Source organism: Zonotrichia leucophrys, chromosome 2 (genome assembly GCF_028769735.1).
Source record: "Zonotrichia leucophrys gambelii isolate GWCS_2022_RI chromosome 2, RI_Zleu_2.0, whole genome shotgun sequence".
Classification (NCBI taxonomy): Eukaryota; Metazoa; Chordata; class Aves; order Passeriformes; family Passerellidae; genus Zonotrichia; species Zonotrichia leucophrys.
The window spans coordinates 48,022,362-48,039,969 of NC_088171.1; the positions used below are offsets into that span (position 1 = coordinate 48,022,362).

General features: G+C 36.1%; 1 protein-coding gene across 2 annotated transcripts in view; it reads left to right on the forward strand.

Moving 5' to 3' along the window:
* Positions 1–17,108, forward strand: part of SEPTIN7 (septin 7) — a 60,096-nt gene extending 42,988 nt beyond the window's left edge. The window contains exons 5-13 of one of the 2 annotated variants that reach the window (XM_064704886.1): positions 101–218; positions 1,873–1,965; positions 3,193–3,289; positions 5,315–5,366; positions 6,283–6,408; positions 10,453–10,473; positions 12,749–12,884; positions 15,425–15,564; positions 16,088–17,108. In XM_064704886.1, coding sequence (XP_064560956.1) covers positions 101–218; positions 1,873–1,965; positions 3,193–3,289; positions 5,315–5,366; positions 6,283–6,408; positions 10,453–10,473; positions 12,749–12,884; positions 15,425–15,564; positions 16,088–16,127 — 823 coding nt within the window. In that variant the 3' untranslated portion in view covers positions 16,128–17,108. The remainder of the gene's footprint in view (positions 1–100; positions 219–1,872; positions 1,966–3,192; positions 3,290–5,314; positions 5,367–6,282; positions 6,409–10,452; positions 10,474–12,748; positions 12,885–15,424; positions 15,565–16,087) is intronic. The other variant, XM_064704887.1, reaches the window with a different exon arrangement.
* Positions 17,109–17,608: the final 500 nt, after the last annotated feature.

Sequence of the window (17,608 nt, forward strand, 5' to 3'; positions counted from 1 at the left end):
ATAAATCAGTGTCTTAAGAGTAGTTGTCGGGACAAATCTCATCATTTGTACAGTCTTGTTTAATTAATGTAAATTGCAAAGCTCTAATGCTGTATTTCAGACTTAAGCCTTTGGATATAGAGTTTATGAAGCGCCTGCATGAAAAAGTGAATATTATTCCACTTATTGCCAAAGCAGACACACTTACACCCGAGGAATGCCAACAATTTAAAAAACAGGTGAGTTGAAAAATTAATATTTACAACATAGGATAATTTAGTAAGTTGGTCCCTATGGAAATGGTGAGATTTAACTTATATGCAGAGTTTAAACCCTGAAGCAATAACTTGAGACAGCAAAGCTAAGTAATTTATATCTCTAGATTTAATTATAATTCTTGGTGAAATAATCTTGTTTCTGTCCTCAGGGGAAGAGGTTTCAAGTATAGTATGTTTCTTGGCAAGTAAAATAATTCACTGCTGAGATAAAAATCAGTAAGGGAGGAAAGAAGCTTTCAGGCTTTAGGTGCCTGACAGAAGTGTGTTAAAAAAATAAGGTATTCAACACTATGTGCACCACTTCTATGTTGATGCACTGTAATTATTATAGATACCTCAGGTATTATATGAGAATCAGTAAACTTGTTTACTCTTGGGTGTGGTAATGCATTTTAAAGATGGTGAGATAATTCTAGCATTGATACAACTGATACAATGTCTTTGTATTTGTAGAATGTATTTGCTGTGAGTGTCTACAAGTGGTTTATGTTTTATTTTCAGCTACATTATCAGAGTAGAACAGTTGAGCTTTGTAGTATTGTAGGAAGAGGACAAGGAGGACCCAGAACAAGACAAGGCATAAAGTTTTTTTTTTTTATTGAACTCTGTCCAGTCCCAGTTTAGAAGAACACAGAGTTCTGAAAAGGTGGCATTAAGAGGTGTTGTGTGTAAAACTCTTGATCTAAACTGATAAAATTAAAAATTCAATGACAGAAAGGAAAAAATGGTAGAGCACAGAATATTTCTAAATATATAAGTAGCTTTATGAATGAGTGGGTGTTAAACAGGAGGGACTTTCCCAAACCAAACTTTGAAAATAAGTCCTTGCATGATTTGGAAATTTAACTTCTCCTAAGGCTGCAAACCCATGAGCCAGAAATATTCCCCAGAGCTCTGCAGTGCAGCTGTCAGCTAAATGGTCTAATATTTTTCCATCCTAAAATTCTGCAAAACTAATCAGCTTGTTTTTAAAAATACCCTTCAGACAAATGTAGCATCAAAACAGGACAGTCACTTTATTATTGCTTGTGAATGTTTTTCAACAGTACTACCTGCTAGAGTTAGTCCATCAGTCACAAGCTCTATTAAAATAAGCAGGTGATCCTGCTTCAAGCAAGTGCTGCTCAGGTATGATGGAAACAGAAAAGAATAGGAGTGACAGCAGTAGCTGTTGTGGGAACTCAAAGGGATAAAGTGTGACTGCAATTATCTATTCAAATATCTGGTTTTTAAAGAACCCAATTGCAAAACTAGTCTGAAAATTTGTTGTATTAGGTTTTGCACCTAACTCTATGCAGACAGAATTTCCTTTACAGTAAACCTCTTATTTGTCCTGTTGTAGAAATCTGGTATTAATTTTTGCTGTCTTGTGTTGGTGGATGATATTCTGGTAGCTGGGAGCTCTAGCTCTGATTGTGTCTTCTCTTGGCTAAAGAGAGATGATCACACTATTAACCTGAGGTCACCTGAGGGTGTTAAATGTGCAAGTTATGTTGTAATTTAAGTCAGGGTAATCCAAAGGATTTTATGTTTCTAACAAAAGGAGGAGAATCAGCAAAAAATCAGGCTGTTATAAAGTATGAAATCCTCAAACATATAATAATTTTGTTTCTAGATAATGAAAGAAATCCAAGAACACAAAATTAAAATATATGAATTTCCAGAAACAGATGATGAAGAAGAAAATAAGATTGTTAAAAAGATAAAGGTAAACTAATTTTCTTTTGAAAAAGTGCTTATGGAGGGGCAAGGGGGAATTTGAGTTTGAAAAGCATTCTGTCACTAACGAAGAGCCCACCAAAGTGTTTAGAATATAGAAATCACATGTAAAGCTGTCCTGAGGGTCAGTGTTCCTTATCAGAAGCAATGAATGACATTATTAAGTCATCTAAGTCCTTCAGTGGCTAAAATTCAGAATGAGAGCACTAGATCACATGTTCATTAATGAACTCTTAAAGATGACTTTTTAAAATTCATCCTTATTTGACTTCTATCCACCCTCCACAGCTTACCACTTATTTTTTTGGTTCTGAGCTTTGAAGGAGGCAAGGGTTTTATTTCAGACAGAGGCGTGCAGTGGCATAAAGTGTGTGCATTACAGCTAATAGCTCTCTGGCTGATTGATACACTGAAACCTTAATGGAGATAAATGACTAAAGAAAATCAAAAGGACTGTGAGGCTGTTGAAAGGCCTTTTCTTAGTTTACTCATGTTTTCAGTTTGTTCTTTCATGTAGGAGTCCATCTTGTGTATGTTTCTTGAGCCTTGCTTCTGTTTGTTCAGTAGCTGTAACAGCTTGTAAGAGCTTTTAAATTTTTTTGTTACTGGGGAAATCTCCTAGGATAGATAAACACAAACAGGACAAAAAATGGAAGATATTCTGGGACTAAGCCTTGAGAAGAGCAGAATAAAAACAAAGACAAAAGTGCAAAATACTGAGCTTAGTACTGTGTCCCTTTCTGCCCCTGGAAGCTGCTCTTGGCTCCTTTGTTGCTTGTTACACTGGAGGCATTCTCAGTTCAGTTGAAAACAAGAACTTGATGTAGTTCTTTGCCAAACCATTGAAAACTGGGTACAAGATCCAGTCAAAGTAACAGCCCTTGTAGCCAGTGGGTATATGACTTGGTAAATAATTGTGCAGTTACATAAATAGGAAATGGTTTGCCTCTTGCATAGCTTACTGAGTAACAGTAGTGTCTGCTGCTTAACTAGATTTACAGAATGCAGCAGCATAAGGAATTCAGGAGGAGTGTGTGTATATATAAGTCATTAAACTGGGCAGAGGTCAATAAACATCACTATTCTTGCACTTTTGGGTTAGCTGCATTGCAGTGTTACAGCACTGACCTAGCTTATGTTAAGTTGATACATGGGCATGCTTTCAGTATCTTTTGGCAGCAGATTTTGATTTTTAAAGTCATACTTTATCTTGTAGGACCGTTTACCTCTTGCTGTGGTAGGTAGTAATACGATCATTGAAGTCAATGGCAAGAGAGTTAGAGGAAGGCAGTACCCATGGGGTGTTGCAGAAGGTAAGGCTTTCTTGTGATTTTTTTTAATCCATTTAAAACTTACTAGACATGAGTCTGTATTTGAAATGTTTGAAATGCTTAATTTCAATGATCTTTTGAATATACCATTTTGTTATTTTGACAATATTGGAACAAGGTAAAGGTTTCAACATGTAACTTTGCTAGCAGATTTTTCTTGAAGCCTCAGTGAGAAATTGTCAAACCTGTAGTAATTTATTGCAGGTGATGATGTGACTTAAATTACAGTTGTTTTCTAGCTTTTTTACCTTAATTATCTTCATATAAAACCTGTGTATTAAATTCTTCTTTCTAGAGCATTCACATTAATAATATTAATTTGATCAGTTCAATTGCTATAAATAAAATTTTTCCCAAAACATCTGAGTCTTAAGTACTGGGATGTAGCAATAGAAGGTTACCTGGTAATGAATAGAGTACTTTTTTAAAAAATTTGTTTAAAACTTACTTTCTACTGCTATAGAGACTTGAAGATAATTGCAGATTCTTCTGGCAGCCATTTCTTGTGCTTTAATGCTGTTCTTATATTTCAAATGCCACATGGCATGACTTGCACCATGCTCTGTAGTAAAACAATCACTATTAGACTGTTTTTCCATGATCATTGAGTTTTTTACTTTGGTGTGCATGTATTGAATAAAGAGGAATTTCTTTTCTCTCACTATTTCTGCCTTCCAAGGGCAATGGACTATAAATTGGATGCAGTGTAAAACAGACAAAAAAACCTCAGCCAACAAGCAGTGTATGGACCAATATTTAAAAAGGAATGCTGCAGCACTTTGAAGTGCCTGTCTGGCAGGAAATGAGGTTTGGCAGAAAGTAAAAACCAGCTGCATCAGAGAAGATCAAGCTTTATTTCAGGCTCTTCTGTTGGCATTTGGAGATGTGCAAAATTGTGCTGCTTTTCTTTATTTTAAAACAAATTTCTGAAAGGTTTCATGTTCACAGTGCTATGACTCTTGGAAAGGAAGAGCTAGCCTAACTAAAAGGAGCCTCTTGGAGTGGCTTTCAGTCTGTCAGGACAGAGATGATGCTTTTTTGGGAGTATGACTTCATGTACCATCTGAGCGGAATTTACCAGTCTGTGTAAAACCATGGAATAAAATAATGCAGGAGTGCAGATACAAGAATGAACACACAAAGTGGCAATGTTCTGTATTTTTCTGTAGGATTCACTGAATTTACTTGGGCTATTTTAATTCCTTCGTCTTGGTTTTTTTCCCTCCTTGCCATGATAATGTCTGTTTTTACTTCAGAAGCACATTGGAAGCTGCCCTATTCCTTTCTTTTGTGTGTGATAAGAGCTTTGTGTGTTGCCTTCTCTGTCTGCACATCTGAGAGTTCTGGAGTGTGCATTTTTCTCCAGTGTCATTTCATGATCTCTCAGGGAAATGCCACTCACAGCATCAGCCTCTTCTACTTCTGTGGGGTGATGGGCACAGTGGAATAGGTGGCATCTGTAATGACATCATAATGACAGCTGCCAGCTCACTCTTCCTCTGTAGGTTGGTGCATCAAATTCAGTACACAACCTTTGCTTCAGTAATGAAGAACTAAATCCATATTAAAATTAAAATGGAGACTTCTGCAGCTTATTGGGCAGGGACAAACAGGTTGAGTCTGTCGTTTAAAGGTTTTTGGATATAGCTGGATCTAGACTGAAGTCTTCCCTTAGTGTCTGTTCCTTACACAACTGTGCTATGAGGCAGCCAAAGGATGAAACAGTTAAACTGGCAAAATTGTGCTTCTGTTGTGGTAGCTTATTCTGCTGCACTGACTCAGAACAGTTTGCCAGTAAGGCTTAGGGGAGCACAGGAACTCTGCTAGTAAGACACATTATTATAGTTATGTTAATGCTTTCCTTCTGCTAACACACATGTTGTTTGAGTAAGGAAAGGCTGTGGGAGTAATTTGTTGTTGGAATGAATGTAAACGGGTGACATTTTACCTCTGTGTAAAGCACAGATTTTGGTTGACATCTCAACAAAAGCTTACTTCTTCTTGCAGTTGAAAATGGTGAACACTGTGACTTCACAATTCTGAGGAACATGTTGATAAGGTGAGTAACTGATAGGTAACATTAAGTTTTCTGGTATATCTGAGAGATTGGAAAGTCATATATTGGAGAAAAATGAATTTGAGATAGTGAGTTCATACGAATTTCCATATTTTTTAAATTGTAAACAGTTATCTTACATTTTATGATCACTTGTTTAACCACATACTTAGCAAGCAGTGATGTTGATAGTGAATTTTTTGTGATTGCTTTTTCTGTTACTAGTTTATTCTGTTACTAGTCCAGAGGAGCCTGATTATCTCTTAGTGCTGATGTGTACGTAGTTGTAGGCATTTTCTAAAAACTTTAGCACTGAAAATTTAGCTAAAACAAGACTGCCTGTGCTTTGTTATGTTAGGTGCTGAGTCCGGTGCTTCCAGCAGTCCACTAGGTGACATCTGCTGTAAAAACTGTTAGTTTGATTCCTAAGCTTTGCTTTTCTCCTGGCTGACAATGGAAAATTATGAAAAGAAGTGAATTCTTTCAGCTTAGTCTTGAACTTAACATTTAGCTTTTGTAGAATTAAAAGATGGAAACCAGGAAGTTTTGGCTTGTTGCTTCTTGCCTGACATGCTTTTTCCTACCTACTACCGTAGTAATATACACTTTTCTTATCTGCCTGTCAAATTACCTGCAAGTTTATCCACAGAACTCAAACTTTCCAAAGACTGGTCTTGTAAGTTAGTGTTTGAGATATTGCAAGCTTTAGATAGTTTGGTGCAAAATAACCTGGTATTTCTGTGCCTCTGCTGTCTTGAGAGCTCCAGTTTAAGTGGTAGAGTAAAAACATTGTGAGAAATGGGACATTATTGGAGGGATATAATTTAATTCAAGTCAATCTGCAAAATGAACAGGGACTGATTTTTCAGGTAGTATTTTGTATTTGTGCACTAAGCTGATAAATTACACTTATTGACAGAACTCATATGCAGGACCTGAAGGATGTTACTAACAATGTACATTATGAGAACTACAGAAGCAGAAAACTGGCAGCTGTTACATACAACGGTGTTGACAACAACAAAAATAAAGGGCAGCTAACAAAGTAAGTTCCTGTTAAGGCTGAATTGCACTTCAGTCTTTTTACTTTCTTTATTTTTGGTTGGCTGGTTTTATGAATGTGTGGTGGTGTTTTGGGTTTCTTGGGGAGGGGTGCTGGTGGGTTTGTATGCATATAGCCTTCAGTCAGTTGTCTCTTTGCTGTGTTTGGAAAGAGCCTCTTGTTTACTTGTAATTTGGGGTTTTTTCCTCTTTCACTAAGATTGACACTACTTTCACTGAACATGCTAAATAGTATATTCAGTTTTGAAGGGAATTGTTACATTTACTCAGAGTTTTATTTCACTGATACTGCAAAGTTCTTGTGCATTAATTTCTATTTTGGTTTATATGTTACTTGTGGAATTTTTGGTTCTTCTGCGTGAATGATCAATACTTTTGTGTCAGGGATGTTTTTGAGAAGAATGGGTTAATATTTATTTAGAAACTCTGAAAAAGCAGACTGGTACTGTCATCTTTGAAATGCTGCTCTAGCAACTCATATGGCTGCCTATCATGGCAGGGGAATTATTGCAACATCATTATCTCTCGTGAGAAGGGAGTTGCAATGCAGTGTTTGGTGGCTTTTGTAGCTGGTTTTTCAAACTCATTTTTATTACCTCTGACAAGAAGTTACTTGCCAACCAGATGAAGTTAGTCAAAGATTTAAAAGTAGGCTCTACTGTATACGGAATTGTATAATGCTATTTGAGAATAGCTACATTCAAATATTCTGCTCTGCATGTAGTAACTGCATCAACAGTAATTAGTGATTAAATAATTATTAATTAATGGTGCTCTTATTTAGTACTATATTTAAGTACAAATTTCTCAATCAAAATAGAGGGTACTGTTCTTTTCAGCTAATGGTATGCAAAGTTACAGCTGTTCTTCTTGAAAAAGATCCCTGAAAATAGTTGGAAATACCTGCTATTTGCACCCATATGACAGTTACAAAGCCATTTTTTACTAAAGAAATGTCTATTCTACACTCTCTTAATGCTTTAAAAGTTGTGAGGGAATGATTTAAATGGACATGATTTAGTTTCATCTAGTGTGAGTCTACATGAGACTTCCCTGCATGGCACTGACAAAAAATGTAATAGTTTATGTCAGTTATAGCAACTCTTCAGAAGTGTACTTGTACTTAAGCAGCGTTTCTAATGAGGTCAAGTCTTAAAAATACTAGTTTCCAAATATATGTGTCCATCACACCGTGGTTTCCTCTCACTGTCATGTTTCTGCCATCATGTTATTCCTGACTCGTAGCTCAAGGCTTCTGAGTGCACATAGCAAGTATGCCAGATGAACATGTAGTAATAGAAGTGCAGAAGAGAAAATCCTGCATTTTCTTCAGGACTTCTAACTTGCTATTACTGTGCTTTTTACTGTATTATTATTTGCTATTACTGTACTGAAAAGTGAAACTTCCCCCCCCCCATTGTTATTTGGGATATCAAAGGAAGTTGTTTGCATTTTCCTGTGTGTGTTGTTAAATACTGGGGTTTCTTATATACCTTTCAAAATCTTAGTATGTTTTTCTTAGATTTTGGAAAATCTGAATTTTAGTGAAAGTACTTTTACCATTTTTGTTTTGTGCTTGCTTAGATTTGTGTTAGTCTCCACCTACAAACTCAGTCTGTTACCTCATCCATGTAAGAGGACTGGTTATTCTGCATTCTTAAAAATAACAACAGAATCACTATTTAAAATTATTTTTTGTTCCCATATTGCAAACACAGTAAGACGTTATTTTATACAAAAATACATCTATGAGTAGGTTTCAGAACTCTTTGTGACCTTCATTCACCCCTCCACCCCACTCAGTTTCTGATAGCATTCCTGATACTTCTTTTTGAGCCAGAACCTACATACACTACCAGGGTCTGGAATTACTTTGCTTTCTGAAGCATGCTCACTTTGCCTCTCCTGTCACTTCAGATCACTGTGCTGTCCCACCTGAATATTTCCAGGTGAATGTGCTTTCTGGAACTATTTTCTCCTTTAGAAATCTGTTGCTTGGAGCACTGCAGTACTGGAGCACAGAGATTAATAAATACAATTTATTTAATACATTTATAATTGGTGCTCTTTGCTATCAGGGTTTTTTTTGTTCAAGAGAATGAGTAAAAATTGCAGTTTGATTCAGCTACCTGAATCAAACTTACAAAGACTATTTTGAACATTTTGTAAGAGTTTGTTCCCCAGAGCACAGGGTGACTTAATAAGTAAATACATTAAATTCTTGAATGCATGTGCTGGTTATGAAGCAGATGATGCTATTTTTCTGTTTTTACCTTAACCATATGTTGAGTTGCAATTTTTGGGGTGTTTTTTTATGCTTTAACATGCATTTTTTACTTCAGTGTGGTTTTGTAACTTTTGATTTTTTAATCTAGTATAGTTGAAGCAGCATAGAAGGAATCTTGCTAATAACCATGTGCCTCCTGGAAACTGATGGGAGGAACAGAAATTAACAGTTTATCTGTGCCTCCCCTTAGGAATTTTATGCTTGCCTGCTGGCCTTTTGAAAGCAGTGCCTGTGTCTCAAATTGGGGCAATATTGATTCTTGCATGGGAGACAGATCCTGTATCTCTGTGTGAGAACGGAGACGTGCTCTGATGCTGTCTGGTGGTTATTACAAGCATATGGTTAAACACAGAAACACCCCCTGGCTCTGGAAACTCCTAAGCTGCTGGTTTTTGAGATACTGGGGGGCAGACATACCAGGAGACATGCAGTGGTGTTTGTACTTTTCCAAAAGTATCTCCTGCTGGCAGCTGTTGGAGCTGTTGGACTGACCTTTTGTAGCTTTAAAACAGCTGTATTTTTATGATCCTAGCAGATCTCAGTTTTTCATGCAGCTGTTAACATATTTCTTTAGACAAAAATGCTCATGTGAAAACAAATAGAAGTATGTGCTACAAGTTCTAATAATACTGTGCAGATTAATTGAAGCATTTTTCTGTCCAGTTAATAATCTTAACTCAGATTTGGTGAAACTTGACTGTTCTGTAAGTAACCTGTTAACTTAGGAGCAATCCAAAGCATGTATTTTTCATGGTTATGGAGGGGTTTTTTGTATTTTAGGTTTAGTCTGATTTGTCAAATTTTCAATATCATCCTAACCATTGAAAAAATAAAAATGTCAAGGTAGTCTTCACTTGTGTAGATAACTTGTCTCTAAATCATGTGGTAATGGTAGTTTCACATGTGTACTATGTGACATGTGAGAAAATTGGCATTTGCTCTGAAATTGAGTTGTTTTAATTAGAGAAATCTTTTTGGTTTGCTGTATGAAGCTGCTATCTTTAGTGAATTTAAAAGTAAAATCTTATTTTTATTGCGAGTCATACTGTACATCGTGAAGATGGGTCTTATCCAGGGTAACAAAAGACACAATGCTCGAGTCCCTGTGACTGCTAAGCCCGACCACTTCCATCTCCTCTTTGTTGGCGGGTTCTGTGGAAGAGCGCAGTGCCCTGGAGCCCGTGTGGGAGCTCGGTGAGCCCAGAGCCCGTTTGCAGCCCCGGTTCCGCTGGGCCGGGCGCTGCTGCAGCATCCCGGGGCCCGGGGAGGTGGCACTGCCGCCGCTGAGACCCCTGGTGGCCGTGGGAGCCCAGTGCTCTTCCCGCAGTGTCGGAGCATTCCCGGCTGCTCCATACACGGCTCTCTCTGCTGGCTGACAAATTCTAACCCAGGTGGCATTGGTTTCCAAAAACTTGTATAGAGCACGTGGTGCTTGGTGTCACTAAAATATTTTAAAAGCATATATGTTGTAGGAAAACTGTTCCTGAAAGCATCTGCGCACATCAAACCTGCGTTAGTATTGACATGATGTAGTGATCAACTAACTGAATTTGAAATAAATATAACAAGCTTGAACTAACAATTTCTTCCTTTTAGTATGAAAAATTTGCTTTTGGGGGAGCACATAATTAGCTTTAGGAATCTAATAATATTGAATTTACTTTTTTAAATTATTGCTTTTTGGTTTTGTGGTTTTATTTAAGCATGCTAAGCTAAGCCTCTGTATTTTTTGTTTTTTAGATTTGACACAGTTGAAGGCATGTAAGTGGTGATTTAAATTTTTCCAAAAAACTTAAGACAAAAATTCTATAAGCACAAAAAGGATTTCACTGTTTGATGTTTAAAATTTTAAACAGATTCCTGGTATCCTGCTCTTGGCATTGTTTTTTCCACTAGCAGTTGGTTTCATTTTTTTTTTTCCTAAAGCTGTGCTACTGTAAATTTTAGGCATTTGTAAATGCTTACAGTGACAGATACCTCTGTAAAAACCCATCTCTTTAGAAACCTTTTGGCTAAGATTCAAGTCAAATTTGGTCAAATTTCAGAAATCAGTAGAAGTGCATAAATTATGGAATTCCCCCCATTTCTATCCATGACTGAGTCATCTTTATATAGATGCTTATAAAGAATTAGTGGAATTTTTATCCTTACCTGTAAATTTACAATTCTTCATTGAATTGGGGATTTAGTAACTTCAGTAATTTCTTACCACGATTTTATCTCATTACCTGTTTGCAGAGATTCTACTTTGCACATATCTAGAATAATTTTTAATTTTTGCAGAATAACTTAGAGGACTGTTATTAGAGCATGTCCTCTGAAATCAGTTAAGTGTTTTACATCTTTGTTTAGTGGTTTGTGGGGGTTTTTTTCCCCTTCAGCTCTTTTTTTTTTTTTTGTTTGTGTCTCATTTTTTGTTTGTTTGTTTTTGTTTAAATCCTTGTGTCATTTTGTCCTGAAATAGAGAGTGATGTGCTTTTACCCGTGTCACATACTTAGGACCTAATAAAACCAGTTGTGACCTATGTTGTAAAGCTCTCAGCTGTAAATGCTCACCTGTCAGTTAATCTGATCTTCTGTGCAGACTGATTTGTACCACTTTCTCAAATACAGCTTGCATGGCATCCCCATTGGATTTACTAAGTTTTCAATCAAAGGACAGTTCTGCGTCCCTTTCAAGTTAAAACTGCAGCAATGATTCCTCAATATTTATTCTACTTTGTAGATTAATTTTTGAAGAGCAGATGCATTTGAGAGCTTTACATCTGTAGAATAAAATAGTATTGTTTTGACAGCTGCTTAGCTTCCACAAGTACTGCTACTTACCTCTTCTTTCACTTCTTTAGTATTTTTCTGCATTATTATCTCACCTGTGTTTAACCATTAATTTTTTTCCTTGTAAAAGATTGCTAGCAGTTGGCCTTTTGAAGGACTAAAGTAAAAATTAAACTGAAGATGCATTTCAGCTCTGTATATTATACAGCATTTTATTCACAAGTCCAAGCATTGCAGCTATTAATTCAGATTTGGTTTAATATATAGATTAGATGTCCTCTGCTGATTGATTGTAACAATTCCAAATATAATCAGTTCTTCATTTTCACCAACACAATAGTTAAAACTTTGTCGATTTAACCCTTAGATACTCAAAACTGAAATAAGAGGCCAATGATTTGGCTTGATTGCTCCTTGTGGAACAGCAGAGTCTTAACAAAACTCTGTAGTGATCATCACTAGATCTCAATCATCCTGTTTTATTTGATGTTTACAGTGAAATTTACTATTTAAAACCCATATCACCAGAACATGGATAGCAGGCTTATACAGCTTTAAAAAATCTGTACAATCCAGGAAAGTATACCATAAAGTATATGGAAAAAATTAAAAATAATGTACCTTGTTTTTATACATTACATTTATTAATAGCTTTCTAAAGGAAAACCTTCCTACTGATACTTGAAATATTGATGTTCAGTTGCCCAGACCTTTTTTTCAAAGCTGATCTCTCTTTAAAACTATGACCAGAGCTTTCAACACAGTTGCAATGTTAAGTGTCTCTTTGGGCTCACTTGGGAACAATGAAGATTTAGAGAGAAAATAGAACTTTAGTCTGCAGTGCTCCTAATTTTCTTATTATGTCCATTATTTTTTTAATATATTTGAATTATGGGGCAGAAAAAGATGCTTGAAGATCACTTGGAAGACGCTAATTTTCTTTTTCTTGTTTTAACATTTCCTCTCTTCCCATGACCAGGTGGTTCTACATGTAGAAAGTCAAGAGTTTCTGTTAACTTAAAAGTAGTATAAATCAATTGTACTGGGGGAGGAAAAGATATTGTATGAAATATCTTTTTGAGTAAAGCTTATCTAAACAGTTAATATAATAATGTAAATTGAATTTAAGCTAGCAGTGCCTACAGCAGTGTGTTTATGTTACTGCTTCAGCATTTTTATCTTGCTTTTTCCAGATGTCCTAATGTAACAGACAGAGAAAAAAGTTCTTACTAGCTAACTGCTTCTTCTGGATTTATGGCAGGAGCCCATTGGCACAGATGGAGGAGGAAAGGAGGGAGCATGTAGCCAAAATGAAGAAAATGGAAATGGAAATGGAACAGGTGTTTGAGATGAAAGTCAAAGAAAAAGTTCAGAAACTGAAGGACTCTGAAGCTGAGGTAATCAAAATGTTTTAAACACAAATATAATTTGAGGCTGAACAAGTGTAGAGGTGGGACTTTTTGCCAAGATTTTGCAACATAATTGATTCCATAGTTTGTTAATATGTGTAAAGACAACACCATTCTTCTTCCTCAGCTTGTTGCCTTTGCTGGAATGGTATAAATCTAAACTTAAAATAGAGTTTAAGGTTCACATGCATTCTATTTTTATTTTCAGTCATAGCATATTAAAATACTCCATAACTTCCTTACCCTCTTCTTCTCCCTTTTCTTTGGAATATTTTGTGCTTATTCTTCCATGTGATTTTAAAAGTTCTTGAGACTTTTATGGCTTACATAAGCTAATGCAATCATGATCATTTGTTGTGTGTATTGAAAAAGCATTTCAGGAATTGGATACAATGCCTATAGGGATCTCACCTAAATGAGAACTACTAGGCTAAGGAAGAGTCAGGGATTTGTTTTTGTCAGTGTTCTGGTACCATTTAAACAAATTTTATGGATACCCAACTCTAATTTCTGTCATCTCCAGATGAAGTCCTCATAGTTGAAATCAGTTTTTTACAGGCTTCAAGGGGCTCTGAAAATGATCTTTTTAAGGGACTATTATAATTAGAAGTTTTACTTAAAACTTCTGAAGTAAAAGTAAAAAATTAAGTAATTTTTAAAGTTTTGGGAAAACAGTTTCTCACAAGAAGCCTAATAGAGAAGTTCAGAACTGTCAAAGTTCCTTAAGAAAGTTTGTCTCCAAATGTGAGGAAAAATGAGGAAACTTGGAAGGGTAGTTGAAATGCTTGGCAGCCTAGGCTCTGTAAGGTGCCAAGGCATACTGCATCAAATGGAAAAAAATTAATCTAGATTTTTTGGTTTTTTTTTTTTTGAGAACTGAATAGACAAGGATATGAATAGTAAGATATGCCAGTCAGCAGTTTGAGGATTTTAAAGCTATATGCTCTATCTGGATCATGGTTTTTGTTGCCACTTGATTTATCCTTTTTTCAATTTCTGTCTTGAATCTTTTTGAACCCTTTAATACTTCTGGTGTCCACATTTTCCTTGTTATGTGAAATACAAAACTACTTCTGGTTTTCATGTACTATCTCATGACTTTTTGACTGTATCCTGTGATACCAGTTTTTTATGTTCATTGCAATTAATTCTTCTTTTTTCTTCACCATTCATGGCTTTGTAAGCTTCTGTTGTATTTATGTAAATGTAGAAAAGTAGGCAACAGACAGTGCCATGTAAAAATGTGTAAAAGGAAATAGGTTTTCAAGGGCTGTGTAGAACGGGATTATGCAAGAGAATAAGGCAAGAGGGAGTTTTATATCACTTTCTCTGAAGTGTGGACTTCAGGTCAAGGGAGGGGATTCTACCCCTTTACTTCTCTGTGGTGAGATCCTGCCTGCAGGGCTGCATCAGCTCTGGGGTCCCAGCATAGGAAGGACACGGGACTGTTGAGTCCAGAAGAGGCCACCAAGGCAATTAGAGGGATGGAGCAGCTCTTGCATGAGTGAATGCCAAGAGAATTGGGATTGTTCAGCCTGGAAAAGAGGAGGCTTCATGGTGGCCTAATTGTGGCCTTCCAGTATTGAAGGGACCCAACAAGAAAGATGGAGAGGGATTATTTACAGGGGTATGGAGTGACAGGACAAGGGGAATGGCTCTAAACTGAAACTAAGTAGGTTTAGGTCAGATATTAGGAGAATGTTCTTTATTATGAGAGTGATGAGGCACTGGAACAGGTTGTCCAGAGAAGTTGTAGGAACCCCAACCCTGGACATGCTCAAGGCCAGGCTGGATGGGATTTTGAGCATCCACGTCCCTGCCCCTTGGCAGAAGGGATGGAATTAAATGATCTTTAAGGTCCCTTCCAACCCAAACCATTCTATGACTTAAAAAGCTCTATACCACATTAAAGCAATCATGTCTCCTGACAAGTATTTCCATCCTTACATACAACACATTTGATTATCAGTCTGTCCCATCAACTGGCAGGAGAGAATTCTTATTCTCTTTTGGAATGTAGACAATTCATTTTCTCAATAATACTAATTAATTTAATTAGTGATTAAATAATTCCACTTAATATTTTTTTTCAAATAGATCCACAATCTAGTTAATGCTATAGGATGAAATCAATATTTTGGCCACAGAAAGTCAAAGATGTTGCTCTTTTATGCATTAGTGATACTCAATGCTCTGAAATTTGCTGCTTAGTGTTTGCATCAAATACCAAAGTATTTTTTAATTTCCTTTTATTTGCCAAACGTAGCTGCTTACAAATTCTGTTTGTAAACTGAGCAGCATTTGGGGCATTTTCTGTTAACTGTAAAATGAAGCTGTGGGATTAGTAACCTTTTGGTTTTTGTTACTGGCTGTACCTATCACCTTAATGTTTTAGTCTGAGCTACTTTCTCTGAAGAAAAATAAAACACGTAATTTTGTTGCATTAGTAAGTTTAGTTGTGATATTTGTTAGTTCCAGAAGTTGCTGTGTTTTCTGCACTTACTGACCCTGTTCGTAATCTCCTACAGCTGCAGCGACGCCATGAGCAAATGAAAAAGAATTTGGAGGCACAGCACAAAGAATTGGAGGAAAAGCGTCGTCAGTTTGAGGATGAGAAAGCAAACTGGGAGGCTCAACAACGTATTTTGGAACAACAGAATTCTTCCAGGTAAATTGGAGTCTTGTCCTGCAGTAAAAGCTCTGTAGCTTTCTGAGGCAGTAGTGGTCCATCCATGGTTGTAGACCACTATGGAGGTCTCACTTTAAAGCCAAGAAAAATCTTGAACTGCTTTTAGTTACAAATGACCATATTTCAGCGATAGTGGGAAAATTATTAGCTTCTAAAACAGGTTTTAACCTGCAAAAACATGGTACCTACACATAAATTTATCTATGTAAATAAACAAATGTTTATATTGATAGATTGCATCAGATTTCTGGGGGGATGAGGAATTAAAGTTCTGAGAATTGAAATGTTTAATTCCTTCAGTCCTTGGGAGGGGAAATCTGGTGATAACTGCACTGCTTGATTCACATAGTACAAATACTGTGTACTCAGTAAGTTTCATCCACTGTGTTATAACCAGTAAAAGCCTTATTAAAATGCCTGTTTTAAAAGGTCTATATATTTTTTTAAAAAAACAGAACTTAAATGCATTATTTAACAAACTTTTTTTTTAATGTCATTTTAGAACCTTGGAAAAGAATAAGAAGAAAGGGAAGATATTTTAAATGCATCATTTTGACCACCAGTTATGTATTAGTTGCCAATATGCCAGCCTGGACATCAGTGTTTGTTGGATCCGTTTGACCAATTTTGCACCAGTCGTATCCATAGTAATGGATTTAACAGCATGACAAATTTTTGTTAATTTTGATGGAGAATGAGATGCCTTGAATTGTCTAGGGTGTTGTGTACTTGGAAAAATAACAGCTCTAAGTACCTTTTTTCATTCTTTTTTTTTTAAACAGGTGTCATTTTAATGCAAAAGAAAACATTTTACTGTTGTACAATCATGTTCTGGTGGTTTAACGGTTTACAGGATATCAAAAAATGCAGGACTCTAGACGGTTTTTAGTGAGGATAAATTGCCATAATATGATGCAAACAATGCTTCTCTATTATTATAATAAAAATTCCATTCAGTGCAGCATATACAATAATGTAATTTAGTCTAACACAGTTGACCCTATTTTTGACACTTCCATTGTTTAAAAGGACACATGGAAAAACAAAAAGTTGTAAGCTTACAGTGCACCTAAGCTTTTTATAACAACCCTTTTATGTTTTGGATTCTTTAAATATATGCTATTCTCATTTAGTAACTTCTTTAGCCAGAAGGATCTCATTACTGCTTCATTTTTTGTAATAACATTTAATTTAGATATTTTTCCATATATTGGCCCTCCTAAATAGAATATAGCTTCTTTCATATGGTAGGAACCAGTGAGTAAAACTTTCCTTTAACTCCCTTTTTACATTTTATGGTAAGTAGCAGGAAAACGCATTTATAGGTCATTTCTAGGCAAAATTGTGGAGTTAACTACCAACCTGTTTCTACCTGTGTGCAGTCTTTCTTTATTTTACTAGAAATGGGAATATGGCCTCGAGAAAAACATCACCATTTTGCATTTAGCTGTATTCATATACTGCATTTCTGTATTTTTGTTTGTATTGTAAAAAGTTACATAATAAACAATGTTGTGATGTAACATGCTGCTTTGTCAGGAGTTGTAATGGAGTTGAACAGCTGAGTACTTCTCTGGAAATGTGTGAACTTTCTCTCTGATTACCCGTGCCTTTTATTTCATCTGAGGAATCAGTTTAAGATGTAGAAGATACCATTTTCCATGGCCATACTGTGAACTGGCTAAACAAGGATCTTTCTGTCATGCCCAGGAGAGGGCACCAAGTGCCTGCACACCCTGTGCTGGGTCCTACCAGCTCCCCTTCTGGCAGTCCTGCTTTTCCTGCTGTTCTTACTGCCTTCTGCAAGCTTTTAGGAGGATCTGGTGGATGGGTGGGAAACAAAACATTTGTAAGTTGTTAAAAATTGATGGGGATTTCTTATGTCTATTTGACTATGGAATAATGAAGAATATCTCATTTTTTTGCAATGTTCCCTGTATTATCCCTGTTATCACTCTGTTTCTGCTCATTTTTTTACATGAATTACGATTACAGAAATATGATTTATTCAGCTAGCTTCTCA